The sequence below is a fragment of the Macaca thibetana genome, chromosome 16 (assembly GCF_024542745.1).
Source record: "Macaca thibetana thibetana isolate TM-01 chromosome 16, ASM2454274v1, whole genome shotgun sequence".
Classification (NCBI taxonomy): Eukaryota; Metazoa; Chordata; class Mammalia; order Primates; family Cercopithecidae; genus Macaca; species Macaca thibetana.
The window spans coordinates 13,544,056-13,568,022 of record NC_065593.1 but is presented as its reverse complement, the minus strand read 5'-3'; the positions used below and the strand labels follow the sequence as shown (position 1 = coordinate 13,568,022).

The window sequence follows — 23,967 nt, the reverse complement described above, 5'->3', positions numbered from 1 at the left end:
GCAACATGGGGAACCCTGTCTCTACAAAAAAATACAAAAATTAGCCAGGTATGGTGGTGCACACCTGTAGTCCCAGCTACTTGAGAGGCTGAGGTGGGAGGATTGCTTGAGCCCAGGAGGTCGAGGCTGCAGTGAACCATGATCTCACCATTGGACACCAGCTTTGAAAACAGTCTGAGACTCTGTCTCAAAAAAAAAAAAAAAGTATATATATAGTGTTAAGGCTGGGCACAGTGGCTCACGCCTGTAATCTCAGCACTTTGGGAGGCCAAAGCAGGTGGATCACCTGAGGTTGGGAGTTCGAGATCAGCCTGACCACCATGGAGAAACCCTGTCTCTACTAAAAATACAAAAAATTAGCCAGGCGTGGTGGCAGGTACCGGTAATCCCAGCTACTTGGGAAGCTCAGGCAGAGAATTGCTTGAACCCATGAGGCAGAAGTTGCAGTATATATATGAATAAATAAATAAAAATGTATAAATATATAGTATGTATAATACATACAACACTATATATATAGTGTTAAAATAGTATTTATCATTTGTCTTATTTCTGAGTTTAGGATTTTTTTTGACGCCCCCTTAAATTCTGCCATGAGCCAAGCTCTTTATTGGCTTCCTTCCTGGCTAGAAGGCCAGGAGCCCTGGAGAGTGAGCCAGGGCCTATTTCTAGGAGTCCCAGATCATCCGCATATTTGGCACCATGATCAATCAGAAGCTTCAGGACTTTGAGGAAGAGGTGAAGCCCATTGGGAACGTGGTGACAGAGGCCACCCTGGACATGTACAACACCGTGGTACAGCGCTTCCTGCCCACGCCCACCAAGATCCATTACCTCTTCAACCTTCGAGATATCTCCAAGGTGACTCTCGGCCTGACCTTGCCCCTTCTGCTTGGCCCAGCCTCCGCGGAGGCATTCTCTTCTCAGACTAAGCTTTAACACTCAATAGCATGCGCACCAAAAGTCACCCCCATCCTGAAGTGCCGCGTTCCCTGGCTTTACCTTTAAAACTTCTGGGCCACGTGCGGTGGCTCACACCTGTAATTCCAGCACTTTGGGAGGCCAATGCAGGCAGATCACCTGAGGTTAGGAGTTCAAGACCAGAGCCTGGCCAACATGGCGAAATCCTGTCTCTATTAAAAAAATATATATATATATATAAAATTAGCTGGGCGTGGTGGCGTGTGCCTGTAGTCCCAGTTACATGGGAGGCTGAGGCAGGAGAATTGCTTGAGCCTGGGAGGCAGAGGTTGCAGTGAGCTGAGATTGCACCACTGCAGTTCAGCCTTGGAGACAGAGTGAGACTGTCCCAAAAAACCAAAACCAAAACCAAAACAAAAAACTTCCGGAGGGAATCTTTTTGCTCCCTGGTCCCAACAGTCCGTCCTCTTCCCAGGTGTTCCAGGGCATGCTTAGAGCCAACAAGGACTTCCATGATACCAAGTCCAGCATCACACGGCTCTGGATCCATGAATGTTTCAGGTGACATGCATGTGCCCTGACCAGACGCAGGTTTCCTCAGCCTTGCTCCCACCCCCACTTTGCTCCCAGCCTGACACTGCCTTCCCCAGGCCATTCTCCTCTTTATTCCCAGATCTCATGCCAGTTCCCTGCCCACAGAGTCTTCTCTGACCGGCTGGTGGATGCGGCAGACACAGAAGCCTTCATGGGCATCATAAACGACAAGCTCGGCTCCTTCTTTGACCTCACATTTCATCATCTCTGTCCCAGCAAGCGTCCTCCTATCTTTGGTGAGCTGGGAGCTGTGATGACCTTGGGCTTGACACTCTTAGGACATCGGGGCTAGAAGGAGTCAGGACATGGAGTCTGAAATGTGGAGCCCTGCGGCGGGGAGGCAGACCAGGCGTTTGTGCCTCTGATCCCCTCTTCCCATGGCTCAGGGGATTTCCTGAAGGAGCCCAAGGTGTACGAAGACCTCACAGATCTGACAGTGCTGAAGACAGTCATGGAGACGGCTCTGAATGAGTATAACCTGTCACCCTCTGTGGTGCCCATGCAGCTGGTGCTCTTCCGAGAGGCTATTGAGCACAGTGAGCGCCTGCCAGTCCCACCCCCTTCCCCATCATCTCAGTGATGGGGTATGTCTAAGGAAATAGGGGTCCCTTCCCAGGTCTCCCAAATCAAGTTCCAGAAGCTGCCTTTCTCCCTGGCCGCAGATGCCCTGGGTGTGGCAGCGTGTGTTTAACAGAGAAGGTGGAGGTTAAAAGTTGAATTGCCTCCTGGGCCTTGGGCACCAACTTCTTCTCATACCTCTTGGTTCCTCTGCTTCAGTTTCAGGGACCCCAATCCCTAGCCTAGGGCCTGGAGGTCCCCTGAGTTTACTCAGCCAACTCATTACCCTCACACCCACCCCACCCCCAGTCACACGGATCGTGCGGGTCATTGGACAGCCTCGGGGCAACATGCTCCTCGTGGGCATCGGGGGCAGTGGACGCCAGAGTCTGGCCCGCCTGGCTTCATCCATCTGCGACTACACCACCTTCCAGATCGAGGTCACCAAACATTATCGGAAGCAGGAGTTCCGAGATGGTACGGCTGGGTTTCTGAAACGGTAGGAATGAAAGATCAGATGCGTACATTCCTGCAGTGATAAGAGAGGAGAGATGGCAGCCAGATGGGCAGATGTGCCCGGCCTGTGTTGAGTGTAGGATGGTGTTGCGTGTATGCTGCGGCGCGGGGAGGGTTCCTAAATCTCAGAAAAGGAATCAAGCCCAGGACGGGGAATTTGCAGTGAGTTCGTCCTCCTTCCCTCCCCCGGCCAGATATCAAGCGTCTGTATCGTCAGGCTGGGGTGGAGCTCAAGACCACGTCCTTCCTTTTTGTGGACACCCAAATAGCTGATGAGTCCTTCCTAGAGGACATCAACAACATCCTCAGCTCAGGCGAGGTGCCCAATCTCTACAAGCCTGATGAATTTGAAGAGGTAGGATTCCTTCCACACCCTCGACCAGGCGCTTCTTCCGCCGGCGTAGCTGACCCCAGAAGGACCACAGCTCCCAGAATGTGCCCCTGGAGCACCCCCACTGCCCACCTCAGCCCTGTAAGGTGGAAGGTCCCCTCCAGGGATCCTGGGCAGAGCTGCTTTAAAACCCATGCTTCAGAGCCAGGCACAGTGGCTGGAGCCTGTAGTCCCAGCTACTCGGGGGTGGGAGGTGCTGAGGTGGGAGGATGGTTTGAGGCCAGGAGTTCAAGTCCAGCCTGGGAAACACTTTGTTAGCCCCGCCTGACCTGCTGCCCCCGCTGATTCTGCCATGGAGACACCAGCCCTCTGACCCTGGGTGGCTTCTGTCCAGATCCAGTCGCACATCATAGACCAGGCCCGGGCGGAGCAGGTGCCTGAGTCATCGGACAGCCTCTTCACCTACCTTATCGAACGCGTGCGGAACAACCTGCACATCGTGCTTTGCCTCAGCCCCGTGGGGGATCCCTTCAGGTGACTTCTGTGACATTCTTCTCCCAGCCCCTTCTGTGTGCTCCCTCACCCTGCTGTGGCCTCCTGTGCCTTCTGGAAATTAGTGTCAGGAATAAGAGCAGGCTCCTCTGCCCGCCTCGCCCATCTCCTTTCTGTAGGCTGTGCCCGATTTCAGGAAGCTTCTTTGCTGGACATGGGAGTCATCTGTCCTCTCTTGGTATAACTAGATTTTTTGTTTATTTTGGTGAGTGGCTTTTTGGTTTTGTTTTGTCATTGTAAATCTAATTGTCGTTAAAAACACACACTCACAGGTCAGGCACAGTGGCTCACGCCTGTAATCCCAACACTTTGGGAGGCCGAGGCAGGCAGATCACGAGGTCAGGAGATCGAGACCATCCCAGCTAACATGGTGAAACCCCGTCTCTACTAAAAATACAATTAGCTGGGCATGGTGGTGGGGGCACCTGTGGTCCCAGCTACTCAGGAGGCTGAGGCAGGAGAATTGCTTGAACCCGGGAAGCGGAGGTTGCAGTAAGCCAAGATCTCGCCACTACATTCCAGCCTGGAGGACAGAGCGAAACTCTGTTCAAAACACACACACGCACACACACACACACGCACACACACACACACACACACCAAAATGTATCATCTTAACCGTTTGAGTGCAGTGTTCAGCCGTGTGAAGTATACTCACACTGTTGTGTGACAGCTCCAGAGCTTTCTCATGCTCCCGAGGCCGCACTCCATACCCAGGAAACCACTGCTCCCCATTCCCTCCCCAGCCGCTGTCCCTATGAGTCTGACTTCAGATGCCTCACATAGGTGGAACCATGCAGCATTTGTCTTTCTTTCTTTTTTGGTTTGAGACGAAGTCTCGCTCTGTTGCCCAGGCTGGAGTGCAATGCTGTGATCTTGGCTCACTGCAGCCTCCACCTCCCAGGTTCAAGTGATCCTCGTGCCTTAGCCTCCCAGTAGCTAGGATTATAGGTGCTTGCCACCGTGTCTGGCTAATTTTCGTATTTTTAGTAGAGACAGGGTTTCACCATGTTGGTTTGGCTAGTCTCAAACTCCTGACCTCAAGTGATCCACTCGCCTCCACCTCCCAAAGTGCTGGGATTATAGGCGTGAGGCACCGCGCCCAGCTAGCCTTGGTCTTTCTGTGACTTGCTTATTTCACTTAGCGTAGTGTCCTCAAGGTTCATCCGTGTTGTAGCATGTGTCAGGATTTCCTTCTTTTTTTTAAGGCTGAATAATATTATCTTGTATGTCTATACCACATTTTCTTGATATGACTAGATTTTGAAGGGCATCAGAAACTAGGAAGAGGGCAGAGAACTTCTGCAGGGAAGCAATTTGGATTACCTTAACAAAAAAAAAATGTTTTTGAGACCAAGTCTTGCTAGTCTTGCTCTGTCACCCAGGCTGGAGTACAGTGGTGCCATCTCGGCTCACTGCAACCTCCATCTCCCAGGCTCAAGTGATCCTCCTGCCTCAGCCTCTCCGGTAGCTGGGACTAAAAGTGCATGTCACCATGGCCAGCTAATTTTTGTACTTTTTGTAGAGATGCGGTTTTGCCATTTGCCTAGGATGGTTTTGAACTCCTGGGCTCAAGGGATCCATCCGCCTTGGCCTCCCAAAGTGCTGGGATTACAGGCACAAGCCCCAGTGCCCAGCCTACCCTTTTGTTTATAATGTTTGTGAACACAGCCGGGCGCTATGCTGAACTTTTCACGTGTGACACCTCATTGAATCCCCCAACCACCCTAGTCAGCATGTATTACTATTCCCATTTTAGAGACGAGGAAACTGGCATTCAAAGAGCTTAGATACTGGCTGGAGATCCACACCTCGAAAGTGTAGAACCAGGTTTTTGTGACTCCAGAACCTGTTTCTAAATGTTCTGCTGAACTAGCTCTGAAGGAACAGAATTTGGACAAGGAGATAGAGGAGAAAGGGGACGGGGCATTTTAGGTTCCTAGAAAGTGAGTGGATGCGTGTGGGGAAGCCAGTGCCTGGAGGCTGTGTCTGTGCACGGAATTTACAGCCTCTCCAAACCCCTTCCCAGGAACTGGATCCGCCAGTACCCAGCCTTGGTGAACTGCACAACCATCAACTGGTTCTCAGAGTGGCCCCAAGAGGCCCTGCTCGAGGTGGCTGAGAAGTACCTCGTAGGAGTAGACCTGGGAACTCAGGAGAATGTGAGCCCCTCCTCCCCACCTCTCATCGCACCCCCGGCCTCCCTCCTCCCCGCCTCTCATCGCACCCCCGGCCTCTCTCCCACTTCCATTTCCATCTGCCTTTTCATCCTGTGTCACTGGCCTCAGATCCACAGGAAGGTGGCCCAGATCTTTGTCACTATGCACTGGTCAGTAGCTCAGTATTCCCAGAAGATGCTGTTGGAACTTCGGAGATACAACTACGTCACACCCACCAACTACCTGGAACTCGTGTCTGGATATAAAAAGTATGAAGGAGGGCAGGGGACGTGCAGGGCCAGGGAGCCTCGTGTCTTCTGAGGGCAATGGGTGAAATGAGTTGATGTGCAAGGGCAGAGACACAAAGGCCGCAGTTCTGCCTAGGAAGTTGGGAAGAGGGAGCTGGGGCTTCCCGTGGGAGGGGCCGTCTCCAGAACCTTCTGGCTATGTTCCCCTCAGCCCCTCTCCACACCCTCTTGGCCCTTATTTTCTGGCATGAAGTTTCTGTGTCTTTTTCTCACCATAATATAACTGGAACATTGCCATAATATACCCAGTCCTTTCCTGTCTGCCTTTAATGTCTTCTAGACTTTCTACCTGTATGAGATAGAAAAAACAAAGTGTTTTCCCTACTCTTTCACTCAACACAGTACAGGCCCTCAGCATCCGTGGGGGACTGGTTCCAGGACCTCCCACGGATAGCAAAATCCACAGATGCTCCAGTCCCTGATATAGAATGGAGTATTTGCATGTAACTTATGCAGGTTCCTCCCATATACTTTGAATCCTCTCTAGATTACTTACAATACCTAATACAATGTAGATGCTATGTAAATAGTTGTTATATGTATTGTTTAGGGAATAATGAAAAGAGGGAAAAGTCTGTACATGTTCAGTGCAGATGCAACTTTTTTCGAGATTTTTTTTTTTTTTTAGAAGGAGTCTTGCTCTGTTGCCCAGGCTGGAGTGCAGTGGCACAGTCTTGGCTCACTGCAACCTCTGCCTCCCAGGTTCAAGTGATTCTCCTGCCTCAGCCTCCCTAGTAACTGGGATTACAGGCACGCGCCACCATGCCCAGCTAATTTTTTTGTTTGTTTGTTTAGCAGAGACAGGGTTTCACCATGTTGGCCTGGCTGTTCCTGAACTCCTGACCTCAGGTGATCCAGCAGCCTCGGCCTCCCAAAGTGCTGGGATTACAGGTGTGAGCCACCGTGCCCGGACTTTTTTCAAATATTTTTGATCCTCTGTTGGTTGAATCCACGGATGTGGATACGGAAAGCTGGCTGTACTTCACTTCGGACACCAGATGTGGTGGGGATTTTCCAGGGGACACTGGCTGGGTGTCCTGTAACATAATTCAATTCTGAAACGATCTACCTGGAGTTAGAGTCAGATCACACAGGTGGAGGGCGCAGTCCCACAAGACACCCTCCGCTTCAGATGCTAACCGAAAGCCCAGTGTTGTACCTGTGTTTCTGCCTGGCCGGTTATAATTCGAGGGTTCCTACCACCCCCTCATCAGGTTCAGTTAATTTGCTACAGTGGCTCACAGAACTCAGGAAACACTTCACCTACTATTGCTGACTTATTGCAAAGGATATTTTAAAAGATACAAATAAGGCTGTGCGTGGGGGCTCACGCCTATAATCCCAGCACTTTGGGAGGCCATGGTGGGCACATCACTTGAGGTCAGGAGTTCAAGAACAGCCTGGCCAACATGGTGAAACCCTGTCTCTACAAAAATACAAAAATTAGCCAGGCATGATGGCGGGTGCCTGTAATCCCAGCTACTCGGGAGGCTGAGGCGGGAGAATCATTTGAACCCGGGAGGTGGAGGCTGCAGTGAGCTGAGATCACATCACTGCACTCCAGCCTGGGCAACAGAGTGAGACTCCATCTCAAAGAAAAGAAAAGAAAAGAAGCAGTGGCTCATGCCTGTAATCCCAGCACGTTGGGAGGCCGAGGTAGGAAGATCACTTGAGGTCAGGAGTTTGAGACCAGCCTGGGCAACATAACAAGACGCCATCTCTACAAAAAAAGAAAGAGAGAGAGAGGGAAATTGTTGCAATACTGGGCCCACATTCATTCCCACAGGGAAAAAAACAGGCTGGAGCTGAGGGACGGCTGCCTGCCCTGGGCCAGCCCACCTGCCTGTTCCACAGTGGGGAACAGAGGAAGATTCTCATGTAGGGGAGGTGGTGTGATGGAGACTATTTAACAAGCTGATTCCGGTAGTGGTGTGTAGAATAAACTGGAGGAGTGAGAGCCTGAAATCAAGAAGAGCCCTCAGGAAGCTGTTGGTGATGACCCAGGCAGGAAATGATAGAATCCCGACCAGGATGGTGGTGGTAGTATTGGTGGCAACAGAAAGGAAGGTGGACTTGAGACACACGGGGAAGGTGGCTTTCCGGAAGCCCCGCCTCTCCACACCCTGTCCTATTCTCCCCCGCAGGTTGCTGGGAGAAAAACGGCAGGAGCTGCAGGACCAAGCCAATAAGCTGCGGACAGGCTTGTTCAAGATTGATGAAACTAGGGAAAAGGTACAAGTGATGTCGTTGGAGCTGGAAGATGCCAAGAAGAAGGTGGCCGAGTTCCAGAAGCAGTGTGAGGAGTACCTGGTCATCATTGTGCAGCAGAAGCGGGAGGCGGACGAGCAGCAGAAGGTCGAGGGCCCACCCCCACCCCCCCGTGCCTCACTCCCACCAGTGGTGGCTACTGCATCAGGGAACCCATGTTCCCCTTCTTAAATTTTCTTTAGTAACTGGGTGCAGTGGCTCACGCCTGTAATCCCAGCACTTTGGGAGGCTGAGGCAGGTGGATCACCTGAGGTCAGGAGTTCAAGACCAAATTGGCCAACATGGTGAAACCCCATCTGTACTAAAAATACAAAGATTAGCTGGGCGTGGTGGAGGGCGCCTGTAATCCCAGCTACTCGGGAGGCTGAGGCAGGAGAATCGCTTAAACCCTGGGGGAGGAGGTTGCAGTGAGCCGAGATTGTACCACTGCACTCCAGCCTGAGCGAAAGAGTGAGACTCCATCTCAAAAAAAAAAGAAAAAAAAATTATTTAGCTTTCTCTTTCATCTTTTCCACCAACACCATCACTCCCACCTTTGCCCAAGGCAAAGACAAAAATCCTTTGCCCTTTTTTCATCCCTAGGCCGTAACAGCCAACAGTGAAAAGATTGCAGTTGAGGAAATCAAGTGTCAGGCACTAGCTGACAATGCCCAGAAAGATCTAGAAGAGGCCCTGCCTGCCCTGGAAGAGGCCATGCGGGTACCAGGAGCGGGTGCAAGGATGGGAGCCAGGAGCTCGAGGCCCCAGGGAAGGGAATGGGCCAGCCTTCTTTGTCCTCAAAGACTCTGGGGAAATGGGAAGAAGAGGTGGCACCTCAGCTAAGTTCTGTCTCCATAAGGTCCTGTCTTACCTGCTGAGTTGCTCCCTCACTTTATCCCTTTTTCCTCCAGGCCCTGGAGTCTCTGAACAAGAAGGATATAGGAGAGATCAAGTCTTATGGACGGCCCCCAGCCCAAGTGGAGATAGTGATGCAGGCAGTTATGATTCTTCGAGGCAACGAGCCCACGTGGGCAGAGGCCAAGAGGCAGCTAGGTAAGCTAGAGACCATGAAATAAATGATTTCCGCTCGCCCAGTGTTTATTGATTGTCGGCTGTGCAGCAGACACTCAGAAAGATAGGGATGGATGAGGCACTGTTCTGACCCTCAAGAGCACAGGGCCTAGTAGAAAGGAGAGCACAGAACCTAGTAGAAGGGAGACCTGTCAGTTAAGGTTCTTTGGTTGCCGGTCAGGTGTGGTGGCTCACGCCTGTAATCCCAAGCTTTGGGAGGGCAAGGTGGGCAGATCACTTGAGCCCAGGAGTTTGAAACCAGCCTGGGCAACATGATGAAAACCCATCTCTACAAGAAAATACAAAAATTAGCCAGGCATGATGGTGCATGCCTGTAGTCCCAGCTGCTTGGGAGGCTGAGGCAGGAGGATTGTTTAAACGCGCAAGGCAGAAGCTGCAGTGAGCCGTGATTGCGCCATTGTACTCTAGCCCGGGTGACAGAGCCAGACCCTGTCTCCAAAAAAAAAAAAAAAAAAAAAAGATGATTTAGTTGTTACTGGTATTTTCTGACTTTTTACAAAGTTACCTGTTTCTTTTCAACTTAAAAAAAAAAAAAAGAAAAAACTACATTTCTGATCACTTTTAGAATTTAATTATTAAATATGAAATTTTGAAAAAGATTATTTGATTGTAAGTAACAGAAAACAGCTCATCTTAATACTGACATTCAGCTTACAATGGTTTGACTTAAGATTTTTCATCTTTACAATGGTACCCATACAATCATTCTGTTTTTCACTTTCAGTACAGTATTCAATACATTACATGAGATACTCAACACTGTTATAAAATGGACTTTGTGTTAGATGATTTTGCCCAACTGTAGGCTTAACGTAAGCTCTCCAAGCACATCTAAGTTAGGCTTGGATAAATTATGACGTTCAGTAGGTTAGATACATTAAATTCATTTTTTATTTACTGTATTTTCAATGTATGATGGGCTTATCAGGAGCATCTGTATATTAAACAAAATTGTCCTAAAGATAGAAGAATGGGCCAGGCGCAGTGGCTCAGGCCTGTAATCCCAGCACTTTGGGAGTCTGAGGCGGGCGGATCACGAGGTCAGGAGATGGAGCCCATCCTGGCTAACGCGGTGAAACCCTGTCTCTACTAAAAAATACAAAAAAATTAGCCGGGCGTGGTGGCGGGCCCCTGTAGTCCCAGCTACTTGGGAGGCTGAGGCAGGAGAATGGCGTCAACCAGGGAGGTGGAGCTTGCAGTGAGCCAAAATCGCGCCCCTGCACTCTAGCTTAGGCGACAGAGCGAGACTCCATCTCAAAAAAAAAAAAAAAAAAAAAAGGATAGAAGAATGTATTGCTTCATCCAAGGGCAGGAATGCCCTCAGGCCCCCAGAGGGGAACAAGATTCAGAAAATGGGAACCAGGACTCTGTGTTCCATTCTTGTGGTTTACTCTGCTGTGGGTTCCTGTAGTAGAATACAGCCTGTCAGTCTCGGTTTGGTGATTGCTGCCCTAGAAGAAAGTGCAAAGCAGAGAGAAAAAAATGTGAAGTGTAGGGTGGCTTGGCTAAGTGTTCAAGGTAAGTGGTGAGAGAGGAGCTGGGAATATTGTGGAGGACCTTGGGGGCTGAGAGGTGCCTAGAGACAGAGTCAAGTCAGAGGGAGGAACTAGGGGCCAGGTCAGATAGTTTGGCCTTAGGAACTGAGCCCAGGAAAAATGTGGCTAAGCATGCATAGTGGAGGTGAAACTGTTGGACAAGGAGGATGGCATTAGGCCTCTGGCTAAGGCCCCTAATCTTCATCCCACAGGGGAACAGAATTTCATCAAGTCACTGATCAACTTTGATAAAGACAATATCTCAGATAAGGTTCTGAAGAAGATCGGGGCCTACTGTGCCCAGCCTGACTTCCAGCCTGATATCATCGGCCGTGTCTCCCTGGCTGCCAAGTCCCTCTGCATGTGGGTGCGGGCCATGGAGGTAAGGGTGTCCGGGCTGGGGCAGGGCGGTAAGGAGGGCAGGCCTGGGAGAAGGGTGGATGCACAGACCCAGGTGGAAGGAGGGGATGCCTCGAGGTGAGGGGATTGGTGGGTTGGTGGGCGACCCCCACAGCCTGACTGTCTCCCTGAAGCTGTACGGGCGGCTGTATCGGGTGGTGGAGCCCAAGCGGATCCGGATGAACGCTGCCTTGGCTCAGCTTCGGGAGAAGCAAGCAGCGCTTGCTGAGGCCCAGGAGAAGCTGCGGGAGGTGAGCCGATCACCTGTCTTTTCCACGGAGGTCCCTCTCCCTGAATTCTGGATTGCTTCATTAAGCATTTGTTTTTTCCCATCTAATTCTACCCCACTTCCCCATGTCCTATGCCATTCCAGTCCTGTCTCCTTCCCACTCTGTGCCCTGTTTAGACTGGGCTGCCTCTGGCTCAGAAAGCTAAGTCGATTGCAGAGGGTTATAAAGGCTCAGAGGCACTGTGACCCAGGAGCCCTTCCAAAGATTGGCTTGGGAGCTGGCGATCTCTGTCACACCCTTCAGAGTTGAGGCCTGAGATATTAACTGATGAAATCTGTGTGGCAAATTGGTCTTTGCCAGGGGGATGGGTCAAGAGTGTCTGTGTCGCTTCTGTGGACCAAGAACAATGTGAGAGTGTCTGTGCATATGTTGTGTGGGGACAGGCTCTCCCAGAGGCCAAGTGGGTTAGTTACCGTGAGAAGTGTGGGCAACCCAGGTGATCTCCTGCAAGATGCATGCATGAGGCTGGTCGCGGCGGCTCACGCCTGCAATCCCAGCACTTTGGGAGGCCGAGGTGGGTGGATCACCTGAGGTCACGAGTTCAAGACCAGCCTGGCCAACATGGTAAAACCCCATCTCTACTAAAAATGCAAAAATTAGCTGGTCATGGTGGCGGGCGCCTGTAATCCCAGCTACTTGGGAGGCTGAGGCACGAGAATCGCTTGAACCCGGGAGGTGGAGGTTGCAGTGAGCCAAGATCACACCACTGCACTCCAGCCTGGCGACAGAGTGAGACAGTCTCAAAATAAATAAATAAATAAATAAATAAAGATACATGCATGAGTAACTCCTGAACCAGGCAGAATGGGCAAGTGCCATTATCCAAAGAATTCAAAATTCTTCCAGTTTATCATTTGATTTTTTAAATGATTGATTTAATAATACTACACTATCCCCAAGGTAATACAGTTACATGGTTTGAAGTGTGAAAGGTACAAAGAAGTATCCAATAAGAAGTCTCCCCCCACCCACCTTCTGTTCTCTAGCCACCAGCTTTCCTCTCTGAAAGCAGCCGATATTACCATCACCCAGGCTGGAGAGCAGTGGCGCAATCTCAGCTCACTGCAACCTCCGCCTCCTGGGTTCAGGCGGTTCTCCTGCCTCAGCCTCCCGAGTAGCTGGGATTACAGGTGCCCGACACCACGTCCGGCTGATTTTTGTATTTTTAGTAGAGACAGGGTTTTGCCATGTTGGCCAGGCGGGTCTCAAACTCCTGACCTCAGGTGATCTGCCGGCCTCAGCCTCTCAAAGTGCTGGGATTACAGGCGTGAGCCGCCACGCCTGGCCGGAACCTTACTATCTTATTTACTTGTGAGTCAAAGATTGTTCCTTATCAGTATATAAAGAGTCTCTGCTTTCTTTTTACCACTGCATGATATTCCAATAGGTAGCTACAGGGACACCATCATTTATTTAACTGTTACCCTTTTGAGACACCCACTGTTTCCAGTCTTTTGATCTTCGCTTGCCCTGTAACTTTGTTGGTGCTATCTTTATATAGAAATTTAAAATATTTATATAATTGAAGCTGGCCATATAATTTCAAACTGTTTTACCTAAAACCAACTTTGAAAAACATCCAGGTTCGACCTCCACAGATCAGATGAGGAGCCTGAGGCTAGTGACATCAAGGGCTCACTGGCTCGTCACCGACAGAGCTAGGCTAGATCCCGGGTTTCCTGACTTCATGCCACTCTGCCCATGGCTCATCCCCGGTTTTTCCTGCTGTGGGCATCTTTACTATCAAAAGTGAAGCTGCCCGTGTGGTCTCTTCGGTGCGGGGAACTCACCCAGGTTGGGTGAACAGGGCTTCTCTCTGCACCTGCTCCTCCACGGTTCCATTCCTGCTACCACTGCCACCTTCCAACCTCTCACAAAACTTTACTCTTTTACTCTCTTTTCCCAAGAGTGAAGAATCACAGGTCTGGCAATCCATTTGGAAAGGTTTTTCTCCTAGATGAATCATATCCTAGGCTAAATAATTAGGGGTGGTTCCTTACATACATGAAATATGAGACATCTGGGGTGCACTGCCAACAGTGTCATTCATTAAACAAGCATTTATAGCATACCCAGTGATAGGTCTTCTGGTGGAGGGTCCACACCCACACTTGAGAACCCCCAAATGATAAGAGAAAGCAGATAGGGAACAAACGTTTCTCCTTTTTTATGGACAAAGCTTGTGAAATTTACAAGCCAAATGCACCTTAAAAAAAAAGAAAAAGAAGAAGAAGAAGCATTTATGTATTTATTTTTAGAGATGGGGTCTTGCTATATTGCCCAGGCTGGTCTTGGTCTTGAACTCCCATCTCAGTCTCACAAGTTGCTGGGATTACAGGTGTGAGCCACCATGCCCCCAAATGTACCTTCCTTTCCTTCCTTCTTTTCCTTCCCTTCCTTCCTTCCTTTTCTTCTTTCTTTTCTTTCTTTCTTTCTTTCTCTCTTCTTTTTTTTTTTTTTGAGACAGAGTCTCGCTCTGTCGCCCAGGCTGGAGTGCAGTGGCCAGATCTCAGCTCACTGCAAGCTCTGCCTCCCGGGTTTACGCCATTCTCCTGCCTCAGCCTCCCGAGTAGCTGCGACTACAGGCGCCCGCCACCTCGCCCAGCTAGTTTTTTGTATTTTTTAGTAGAGACGGGGTTTCACTGTGTTAGCCAGGATGGTCTCGATCTCCTGACCTTGTGATCCGCCCGTCTCGGCCTCCCAAAGTGCTGGGATTACAGGTTCTTTTTTTGTTTTCCGAGACAGGATCTCACTCGGTTGCCCAGACTAGAGTGCAGTGGCACAATCACGACTCACTGCAGCCTCAACTTCCTGGGCTCTGGTGATCCTCCTACCCAAGCCTCCCGAGTAGCTGGGCCTACAGGCACACTCCACCATTCCTGGTTAATTTTTTGTATTTTTTGTAGAGACAGGGTTTCACCATGTTGCCCAGTCTGGTCTTGAACTCCTGGGCTCAAGTAATCCTCCTGCCTTGGCCTCCCAAGTTGCTAGGATTACAAGGGTAAGCCACCCCACCTGGCCCAAATATACCCTTTTTGTTTTGTTTTGTTTTTGAGACCTTGTCTCGCTCTATCACCCAGGCTGGAGTGCAGTGGAGCGATCCTGGCTTGCTGTAACTTCTGACTCCTGGATTCAAGCGATTCTCCTTCCTCAGCCTCCCGAGTAGCTGGGATTACAGGCGTCTGCCACCACGCCCGGCTAATTTTTGTATTTTTAGTAGAGATAGGGTTTCAGCACGTTGGCCAGGCTGGTCTTGAACTTCTGACCTCATCTGATCTGCCCACCTCAGCCTCCCAAAGTGCTGAGATTACAGGTGTGAGCCACCATGCCCACCCCCAAATGTACCTTTTAATAGAACTTCACAACTAGGCACTGTGCTGATACCTGGGCCCTGCCCCAGCTCAATTAAGTAAGAATCCCTGGCAGAGCCTAAGGATCAGCATTTTAAAAGCTTTCCTGTCAGAGCCTACCAGAGGTGGGAATGCTTATGCATAGTACTGAGGCTCAGGTCTGAAAAGAGGCTCAGAGCCCAATTACATTGCAGATCAGAAAAAAATTTTGAGTAAATAGCTTTAGCCATTACTCACTTGTCAGCTAGTTCTGATATACAACAAGGGTTACAAACCAGTGGCGTAGATAGGGCCCCAGAAGGCTTTGAAATGGGTCAGAACAGAATCTTAATATATTTCAAGGCAACTGTATCCCCAAGTCTGAATATTCCCATTTTTTTCCTATTTTGCATTCCAAATTATGTCTTAATCTACTTCAGGGCAACTGTATCCCCAAGGTAGAATATTCACATTTTTTTCCTATTTTGCATTCCAAATTATGCCTAGTCACATTGTCCAACATAACATATCAGAGGCCATGCAGTTCAATTAAATGACAGCATTAAAACACTCCAATAATAACCATACACAGAAATTCCACAAATTTGAATATAACCCCCAGGGAGAAATTAAATTTCAAAGATTAAATAAATCCCTTGGTAAACTAAAGTCCAAAGAAATGGAAATTCGAAATCAACTAATCTTGCTTTTGTGAGTTAAAAATCTAGAATTCAACCGTCTGAAGTTAAAGTCCCCAAATCATCCTCCCCAACTTCCTGTTCTGCTCAGTCTCAGCTCAGGGGTTATCTCAGTTCATTTGGGCTCTTATAGCAAAATACTGGGTAATTTATAAATAACAGACATTGATATCTTACAGTTCTGAAGGCTGGAAAGTCTAAAATCAAGGTGCAAGTACATTCAGTGTCTGGTAGGGCCAGTTCCTCATAGATGATGCTTAGGTGTGTCTTCACGTAACAGAAGGGACAAACAAGCTCTCTTGGGCTTCTTTTACTAGGGCACTAATCCCATTCCTGAGGGCCCCACCCCCATGACCTAATCACCTCCCAGATGCCCCACCTTCCAACACCACTGCACTGGGGATTAAGTTCGAAAATGAATTTGAGTGAGACGTGAACATTTGGACTGTAGCGGGGTGGGGGTTCTCTGGGTAGATCAGTTTTCTTAAGCTAGGCTGTCTCTCCCTGGAAAAGGATGTTGTTCCTCAGGACCTCAGAGGCTGTATTAGTTCAGAATGAAGTCTCTCATGAGCATTATTTGAGATTCAAATAGAATTCAAGGGTCTTAATAAGGCATGCACAGCTTGCAGATAAAATTATGTTGCCAAAATTCTGGTTATTACTGTTGCCAGAGACCATAGAAGAAACTCAATAGCATTTGAGGCAATTAGGATACATAGAGAAAATCTTGGTTTTAGCTCCACCAAAATGTCAGTTATCTGGAACTATAACTTGTGCACTTAAATTTAACTAGGAGAAATCTTTAGCAATAGATTAATATAAGAGATACAATCCAACCATCAAGCATTTACTGGATCGGGGGTTATAAATCCACATATGTATACTTTCTTTTCTTAGGGGGTTGATCGTTGTAAAATACATATAAAATATATCATTATAACCATTTTAAAGTGCACAATTCAGGCCGGACTTGGTGGTTTATGCCTGTAATCCCAGCTCTTTGGGAGGCAGGGGCTGGGGGATTGCTTGAGCCTAGAAGTTCGAGATCAGCCTGGGCAACATAGAGAGACTGTGTCTCCACAAAATAGAAAAAAATTAGCCGGACACAGTGGCGCACACCTGTAGTTCCAGCTACTTGGAAGGCTGAGGTGGGAGGATCACTTGAGCCCAGAAGGTTGAGAGTGCAGTGAGCTATGATTATGCCACTGTCCTCCAGCCTGGGCAACAGAGCAAAATCCTGCCTCAAAAAATAAAGATAAAAATAAAGCCAGGTGCGGTGGCTCACGCCTGGAATCCTAGCACTTTGGGAGGCTGAGGCAGGCGGATCACCCAAGGTCAGGAGTTTGAGACCAGCCTGGCCAACATGGTGAAACCCTGTCTCTACTTAAAAAAAAAAAAAAAAAAAAATTGCTGGGCGTGGTGGTGGGCACCTGTAATCCTAGCTACTTGGGAGGCTGAGGCAGGAGAATCGCTTGAACCCCGGAGGCGGAGGCTACAGTGAGCTGAGATTGTGCCATTGCACTCCAGCCTGGGTGACAAGAGTGAGATTCTGTCTAAAAAAATAAAAGAAAGAAAGAAATAGCCTAAAATGGATACACCAGGCAGCAGCACTATAGACTATGCTTGTATATGTATAGAATACCTCTGGAAGGAGAGTCAAGAAACAGGTAACACTGGCTGCCTCTAAAGAAGGAAGCTGGCTGAGTGGGGAACAGGGTTAGAAGGAAGACTTTTCATACCCTCACGCCCTTGGACCTTTTGAATTTTTGATAGCTATTCAAAAATTCACAAAGTAAACAAAATTTAAAGGAATAAGAAAACAGTGTGAAGATGTGCTTATGCCTGTACATGAATTACTTTTTTTTCTTTTGTAGTTTTTTTTTTGGGGGGGGGCGTGTAGAGACAGGGTCTTACTGTGCTGCCAGGGGTCTCAAACTCCTGGCCTCAAGCAGTCCTTCTGCCTCTGTCTCCCAAAGTGCTGGGATTACAGGCTTGAGCCACCATGCTCGGCCTTGTACACGGATATTTATTACAGCATTGTTAATAGCAGAATGTTGGAAAAACACAAATGTGTATCCGTAGGAGACTTGTTACATAAATCATAGTTCAATCTCACACAAGAGTATTTTGCAGCTGCTAAAAACAATGAGGCAGCTCACAAGAACTGATTTGGAAACAAGCAAAAAAAAAAAATAGTAAAGTACAGTGTTATAGCATAGAACCACTGATTAAAAATTCATTTATTCAGGGCGGGCACAGTGGCTCATGCCTGTAATTCCAGCACTTTGGGAGGTTGATGCAGGTGGATCACTGGAGGTCAGGAGTTTGAGACCAGCCTGGCCAACATGTTAAAACCGTGTCTCTACTAAAAATACAAAAATTAGCCGGGCGTGGTGGTGCACGCCTGTAATCCCAGCTACTTGGAAGGCTGAGGCAGGAGAATAGCTTGAACCTGGGAGGTGGAGGTTGCAGTGAGCCAAGATGGCGCCACTGCACTCCAACCTGGGCGAGAGTGTGAGACTCTGTCTAAAAAAAAAAAAGATATATATTTATTCAAAAAAATATGTGAGTGCTGGGCATTATTTTAGGTCTAAGGATTCAGTGGTGAACAAGTCCCTGCCTTCACCGTGCTTGTTTTCTTTATATATAAACAATTCTGTGCATGGACTATTCTAGAAAGCTACATGGGAAACTAGGGCAGGGTCTGGGACCAGGCTCAGGAATGGCAGGAAGACTTCCCCTTCACCATATGCACTTTTGTTCCTTTTGGATTTTGATTTATGTAAATATATTCACTATTCAAAAAAAAAATCACAGGTAGTAAAAATTATTTTCTGAGATATGACAAAGATTTTATTAGGTATAATAGTGTTGTAGTTATGCAGAAAAATGTCCTTATTATTATTACTTTTAGAGATGTGTTATGAAGTATTTAGGCTTGAGATTTCATGAGTTTTAAATTTACTTTAAGATACTTTGGCAAAAAACAAGTAGATGAAATATATATAGCAAAATGCTAACTGTGAAATCTAGCTGATGGGTGTTTCTAGGTTTAAAAGTTTTCATAATAATTTTTAAAAATTTAAAGCTCCAAAGAGATTAGCATACTTTAAAAATAGAGGCATAGGCATATTTTTCAGAGATATGGAAGTAACAACCAGCATAAATAAAAAGAAAAGTGGTTAAAAAGTAGTTTGCCATGGTTGGGCACGGTGGCTCACACCTGTAATCCCAGTACTTTGGGAGGCCGAGGCCAGAGGATCACCTGAGGTCAGGAGTTTGAGACCAGCCTGGCCAACATGGTGAACTCCACCTCTACTAGAAACACAAAAATTGGCCAGGTGTGGTGGTGCGCACCTGTAATCCCAGCTACTCAGGAGGCTGAGGCAGGAGAATCGCTTGAACCCAGGAGGCAGAGGTTGCAGTGAGCCAAGATTGTGCCATTGCACTCTGGTCTAGGTGACAAGAACGAGACTCCGTCTCAAAATAAACAAACAAACAAAGTAGTTTGCCTCAGAGGAAGAAGTCTGGCTGTGGGAAAGATGGTCTAGATGCTACTTTTCCTGTAACCTCTTTTACGTCATTTAGGTTTTAATCTCATGCATGTATTTCTTTTCTTTCTTTCTTTTTTTTTTTTGAGGAAAAAAAAAAGAGAGATTGGCCAGGCTGGTCTCGAACTCCTGACCTCGTGATCTGCCCGCCTCGGCCTCCCAAAGTGCTGGGATTACAGCCATGAGCCACCAGACCCGGCCACATGTATTTCTTGTATAAGAAATAAACAATGACAACACCACCACTGCACATAAAATAAATAATGAAATATAGAACTGTCTATAAAAAAAAAAACTGTCTATAAAAAATATAACTGTTGACGAGTTGATGGGTGCAGCACACCAACATGGCACAAGTATACATATGTAACAAACCTGCACGTTGTGCACATGTACCCTAGAACTTAAAGTATAATAATAATGGCCGGGCGCGGTGGCTCAAGCCTGTAATCCCAGCACTTTGGGAGGCTGAGACGGGCGGATCACGAGGTCAGGAGATGGAGACCACCCTGGCTAACACGGTGAAACCCCGTCTCTACTAAAAAATACAAAAAACTAGCCGGGCGAGGTGGCGGGCGCCTGTAGTCCCAGCTACCCGGGAGGCTGAGGCAGGAGAATGGCGGGAACCCGGGAGGCGGAGCTTGCAGTGAGCTGAGATCTGGCCACTGCACTCCAGCCTGGGCGACAGAGCGAGACTCCATCTCAAAAAAAAAAAAAAAAAAAAAAGAGAAACGAACAAAACAAAATGAAAAGAACTATCGAGCAGCCTGGATGCCTCCCTATTAACAAATCTCCACAAGTGAAATTACAGTCAGAATGTTGGTGATGAGGGCGGGCCCAGCTGGATCACATGATCCTGGTGACTGGCAGGTGTTGGAGCGAAGACCCCTGAAGCATCGGCTCCCTCAGGGTTAGACCCCACACCCACGTGTGGGTTTGCGGCGCAACCCCTGCTGGCTCCCAGCAAGTGTTCTTCTGAATGGCCAGATGAGCACGTGCCTCCTGAGTGATACCTTCCTTCTTTAGGTGTTAATGGTGTCTATCAGGTCACTACCAAGGCTGAACCTAGTGTCCTTGGAAGGTGACACTTTATTTTTACTTGTTTTTATTTTTTCAGGCAGCCCCCAGAATCACAGCAGATTCAGACACTCCCTAGAAGGTGACACTTTGAATCTCCACATTTTTTTTTTTTCTTGAGATGGAGTCTTGCTCTGTCACCAGGCTGGAGTGTAGTGGCGGGATCTCGGCTCACCGCAACCTCCGCCTCCCGGGTTCAAGCAATTCTTCTGCCTCAGCCTCCCGAGTAGCCGGGACTACGGGCACCCGCCACCATGCCTGGCTAATTTTTGTACTTTTAGTAGAGATGGGATTTCACCATAGTGGTCAGGGTGGTCTCGAACTCCTGACCTCGTGATCTGCCTGCCTTGGCCTCCCAAAGTGCTGGGATTACAGGCGTGAGCCATCGCACCTGGCCCTCCACGTTGTTTTAAAGAATATTTTTTGGAGAGTGATCTCTCCCATTTCCAAGTGCTTGGGCCAGGTAAGGCTTGCTTGCTGTGTGCCTCACACCATGCCATAGCCCACATCACCCTTACCCACAGCAACCCTGGCGAGGCTCCGAAAGGTTGAAACTTACCAGAATCACTCAGTTAAAGCAGAGCTACTACTTTCTAGTAGTGGAACTATTTCCACGATTGTGGGCTGCCTTTCCCAGTGAGGTGGCAGCAGGAAAGGGAACATGTATCATGTAAATGCTATGTGTAACCCCCCACCCCATATTCCTCATGATGAAGAGGACAGTGATACAATCTGTATCCAGGCACAACTGCTGTTGGCCGGTCAGATATACATACAGGATCATACACATATACAGATCTTGGGACAAGGCTCTATCAGTTCTCTCTTTCAGATTTCAGTGAATATATATTCATTCTAACCTCAACAGAGTCCACAGGTGGCAATGACTTGAGAGGGGTAGTATACGAAGCTCTGCCCAGGCCTCCATCTCTAGTGTGGGACCTTGGACTTGGTCCTTTGTCTTTTTATTTTTGTACTTATTTTCTATTTTTGAATAGAGGTGAGGTCTCACCATGTCGCCTAGGCTGGTCTCAAGCTCCTGGCCCCAAGTGATCCTTCTGCCTTGGCTTGCCAAAGTATTGGGATTACAGGCATGAGCCACCACACCCAGCCAGCCCTTTGTCTCGAATGGAGTCTCCCTCTAACAGCTTTTGGGTTCATTTCTCGCTTTTTCTTCCCTTTTCAAGGTTCCACCTTAGGTATGGCCTCTGGCATGGAGTGGCAGTCATTTATGTGCTGTCTGGACTTCACTTCCCAATCTATCTTGTGTGGTTGTTTGTTGGTTGGTTTTGAGACAGAGTTTCACTCTTGTTGCCCAGGCTGGAGTGCAATGGCATGATCTCGGCTCACCCCAACCTCTGCCTCCCGGGTTCAAGCGATTCTCGTGCCTCAGTCTCCCGAGTAGCTGGGACTACAGGCATGAGCCACCACACCCAGCTAATTTTGTATTTTTAGTAGAGACGGGGTTTCTCCATGTTGATCAGGCTAGTCTTGAACTCCCAACTTCAGGTGATCCGCCCGCCTCGGCCTCCCAAAGTGCTGGGATTACAGGCGTGAGCCACCTGCCTCATGTGTGGTTTTATTATGCTTTAAGAGGTCTCTGCCCCCTACCCAGCTACCCAGAAACTACCACGTAGTTTCTGGTTTCTAGGAAAGGGTGGTGGAAGGAAGGGGAAGAAAATTCACCTCATCACATGTATTTTATCTCAATTTACTCTTCACGACAACCCTATAGAGTAGGTATTCTTTTACAACATGAGGAAACAAATCTCTTTGAGGCTCAAAGAGATTAACAAAGCTACAAAATGGCAGAGTCATGATGTGAACGAGAACAATCTGGCTGCAAGCCCTGTGTTTGATGCGCTAAACTCCAATCTCTCCCAGGTAGCTGAGAAACTGGAGATGTTGAAGAAACAGTACGACGAGAAGCTGGCACAGAAGGAGGAGCTTCGCAAGAAGTCTGAAGAGATGGAGCTGAAGCTGGAGCGAGCGGGGATGCTGGTGTCGGGGTTGGCAGGCGAGAAGGCCAGATGGGAGGAGACAGTCCAGGTGAGATCGACTATACCACCTGGTGTCCTTTCCCTCTGCTCACCACTTCCAAGAGACCCATCCCTTTTAGCTTAAGGGGCAGTCAGGGAAAACCGGGACACCTGGGTATAGGGAACTCTAAGAACTGAGGTGTGGGAGCTCTTCCCCTCCCCCTGCACACCTTTGGTGAGAGCAATGGAAGGAAAGGCTTTTAGCACCATTAGGGATCTGCTTCAGTGTTTGGATAGGGCTGTGAAGCACACACAAGGACTCTTGATGTAGCCCACCGACCAGATAGAAAACAGACATGGCACATCCTGTTTCTGCTCTCAGTGAGCTCCTGGCTTCGCGAAAGGGTTGGGCCTTATCACCAGAATGTAAACATTGCCATTAGAGATAGAGAACTCGAAAGTAATTAGAACCAGGCTAGAGTTGTCAGGACGCAAAGGTTTAGGGGAAGGAAAGAACCTCTTTGAACTAGACAGTGTCCAGAGGAGGGTGCCTTCAAAAGCATTCCAAGAGTCTCCCAGAGTGCCGGGGCCCAGGCAGGCTTACCCTCCCTCCTGTCCGCCAGGGCCTGGAGGAGGACCTGGGCTACCTGGTCGGGGACTGTCTCCTGGCAGCTGCCTTCCTGTCCTACATGGGACCTTTCCTGACCAACTACCGGGATGAGATTGTCAACCAAATCTGGATCCGGAAGGTGAGATGGGGCTCAGGTATGATAAGCGAGCTCCGAAACCAGGGCTGGGGGCAGGACCTCTGGAAATATTAAGAGATAGCGTGAAGACGCAGGGGCTGCTGGGCTCAGCTCTTCAAGTTAAAGCTTGGGGCCTTTCTCTCCTCAGATCTGGGAGCTTCAGGTTCCTTGCTCCCCTTCCTTCGCCATTGATAACTTCCTGTCCAATCCTACCAAAGTCCGGGACTGGAACATCCAAGGGTTGCCCTCAGATGCCTTCTCCACGGAGAACGGCATCATCGTCACCCGAGGCAACAGGTAAGGTGCTGCTGGGCGTGGGGGTGGCGTGGGAGAGAGGGCCTCGCCTCTGACCTGTACTCCCCCTCCAGGTGGGCACTGATGATCGACCCTCAGGCCCAGGCCCTGAAATGGATTAAGAACATGGAAGGAGGCCAGGTGTGAGGCTCGGGGGCTGGATTAGTCCCCCTCTTCCTGAGGCCCCACCTCTCCCGCAGTGTTCCTTCACATTCCCCCTTGCTCTCTAGGGCCTGAAGATCATTGACCTGCAGATGAGCGATTACCTGCGAATCCTAGAAAACGCCATTCAGTTTGGATACCCTGTGCTACTTCAGAATGTGCAGGAATATCTGGACCCCACACTCAACCCCGTGCTCAACAAATCTGTAGCCCGAATCGGTCAGGACAAGTCCCCAAGACCAGCCGAGTGGGATGCCAGGGAGGGAAGGACTGGCTCTCTGACTGTGTCCTGTTCTTACCTGTCCCTCTGTTCAGACAGCCCTGGGCTGGGGCCTTAGGACAGGCCGAGTCACTGCCCCTGGATGCCGGTGGGGGACGGGTTAGCCGGTACCTGTCACATGGAGTCCTTGCCCCTGACCCTTCTGTGGATGCAGGTGGTCGGCTGTTGATGCGCATTGGCGATAAGGAGGTGGAATACAATACCAGTTTCCGTTTCTACATCACCACCAAGCTCTCCAACCCCCACTACAGCCCAGAGACCTCAGCCAAGACCACCATCGTTAACTTTGCTGTTAAAGAACAGGTGGGTGCAGACTGAGGTCCAGACTGAGCTAGGGTGAAGCAGGAAG

At 48.9% G+C, this 23,967-nt stretch overlaps 1 protein-coding gene across 4 annotated transcripts in view; it reads left to right on the top strand.

The window, feature by feature from the left end:
- Positions 1-23,967, top strand: part of DNAH2 (dynein axonemal heavy chain 2) — a 122,338-nt gene that overhangs the window by 82,534 nt on the left and 15,837 nt on the right. For all 4 annotated transcript variants that reach the window (XM_050765148.1, XM_050765147.1, XM_050765149.1 and 1 more), the window contains 20 exons: positions 673-861; positions 1,397-1,482; positions 1,621-1,751; positions 1,902-2,051; positions 2,383-2,550; positions 2,784-2,944; positions 3,315-3,454; positions 5,502-5,634; positions 5,761-5,900; positions 8,084-8,294; positions 8,790-8,906; positions 9,098-9,239; positions 11,026-11,195; positions 11,347-11,463; positions 22,042-22,206; positions 22,760-22,885; positions 23,031-23,179; positions 23,251-23,317; positions 23,407-23,557; positions 23,773-23,921. In XM_050765148.1, the coding sequence (XP_050621105.1) occupies positions 673-861; positions 1,397-1,482; positions 1,621-1,751; positions 1,902-2,051; positions 2,383-2,550; positions 2,784-2,944; positions 3,315-3,454; positions 5,502-5,634; positions 5,761-5,900; positions 8,084-8,294; positions 8,790-8,906; positions 9,098-9,239; positions 11,026-11,195; positions 11,347-11,463; positions 22,042-22,206; positions 22,760-22,885; positions 23,031-23,179; positions 23,251-23,317; positions 23,407-23,557; positions 23,773-23,921 (2,862 nt within the window). The remainder of the gene's footprint in view (positions 1-672; positions 862-1,396; positions 1,483-1,620; positions 1,752-1,901; positions 2,052-2,382; positions 2,551-2,783; positions 2,945-3,314; positions 3,455-5,501; positions 5,635-5,760; positions 5,901-8,083; positions 8,295-8,789; positions 8,907-9,097; positions 9,240-11,025; positions 11,196-11,346; positions 11,464-22,041; positions 22,207-22,759; positions 22,886-23,030; positions 23,180-23,250; positions 23,318-23,406; positions 23,558-23,772; positions 23,922-23,967) is intronic.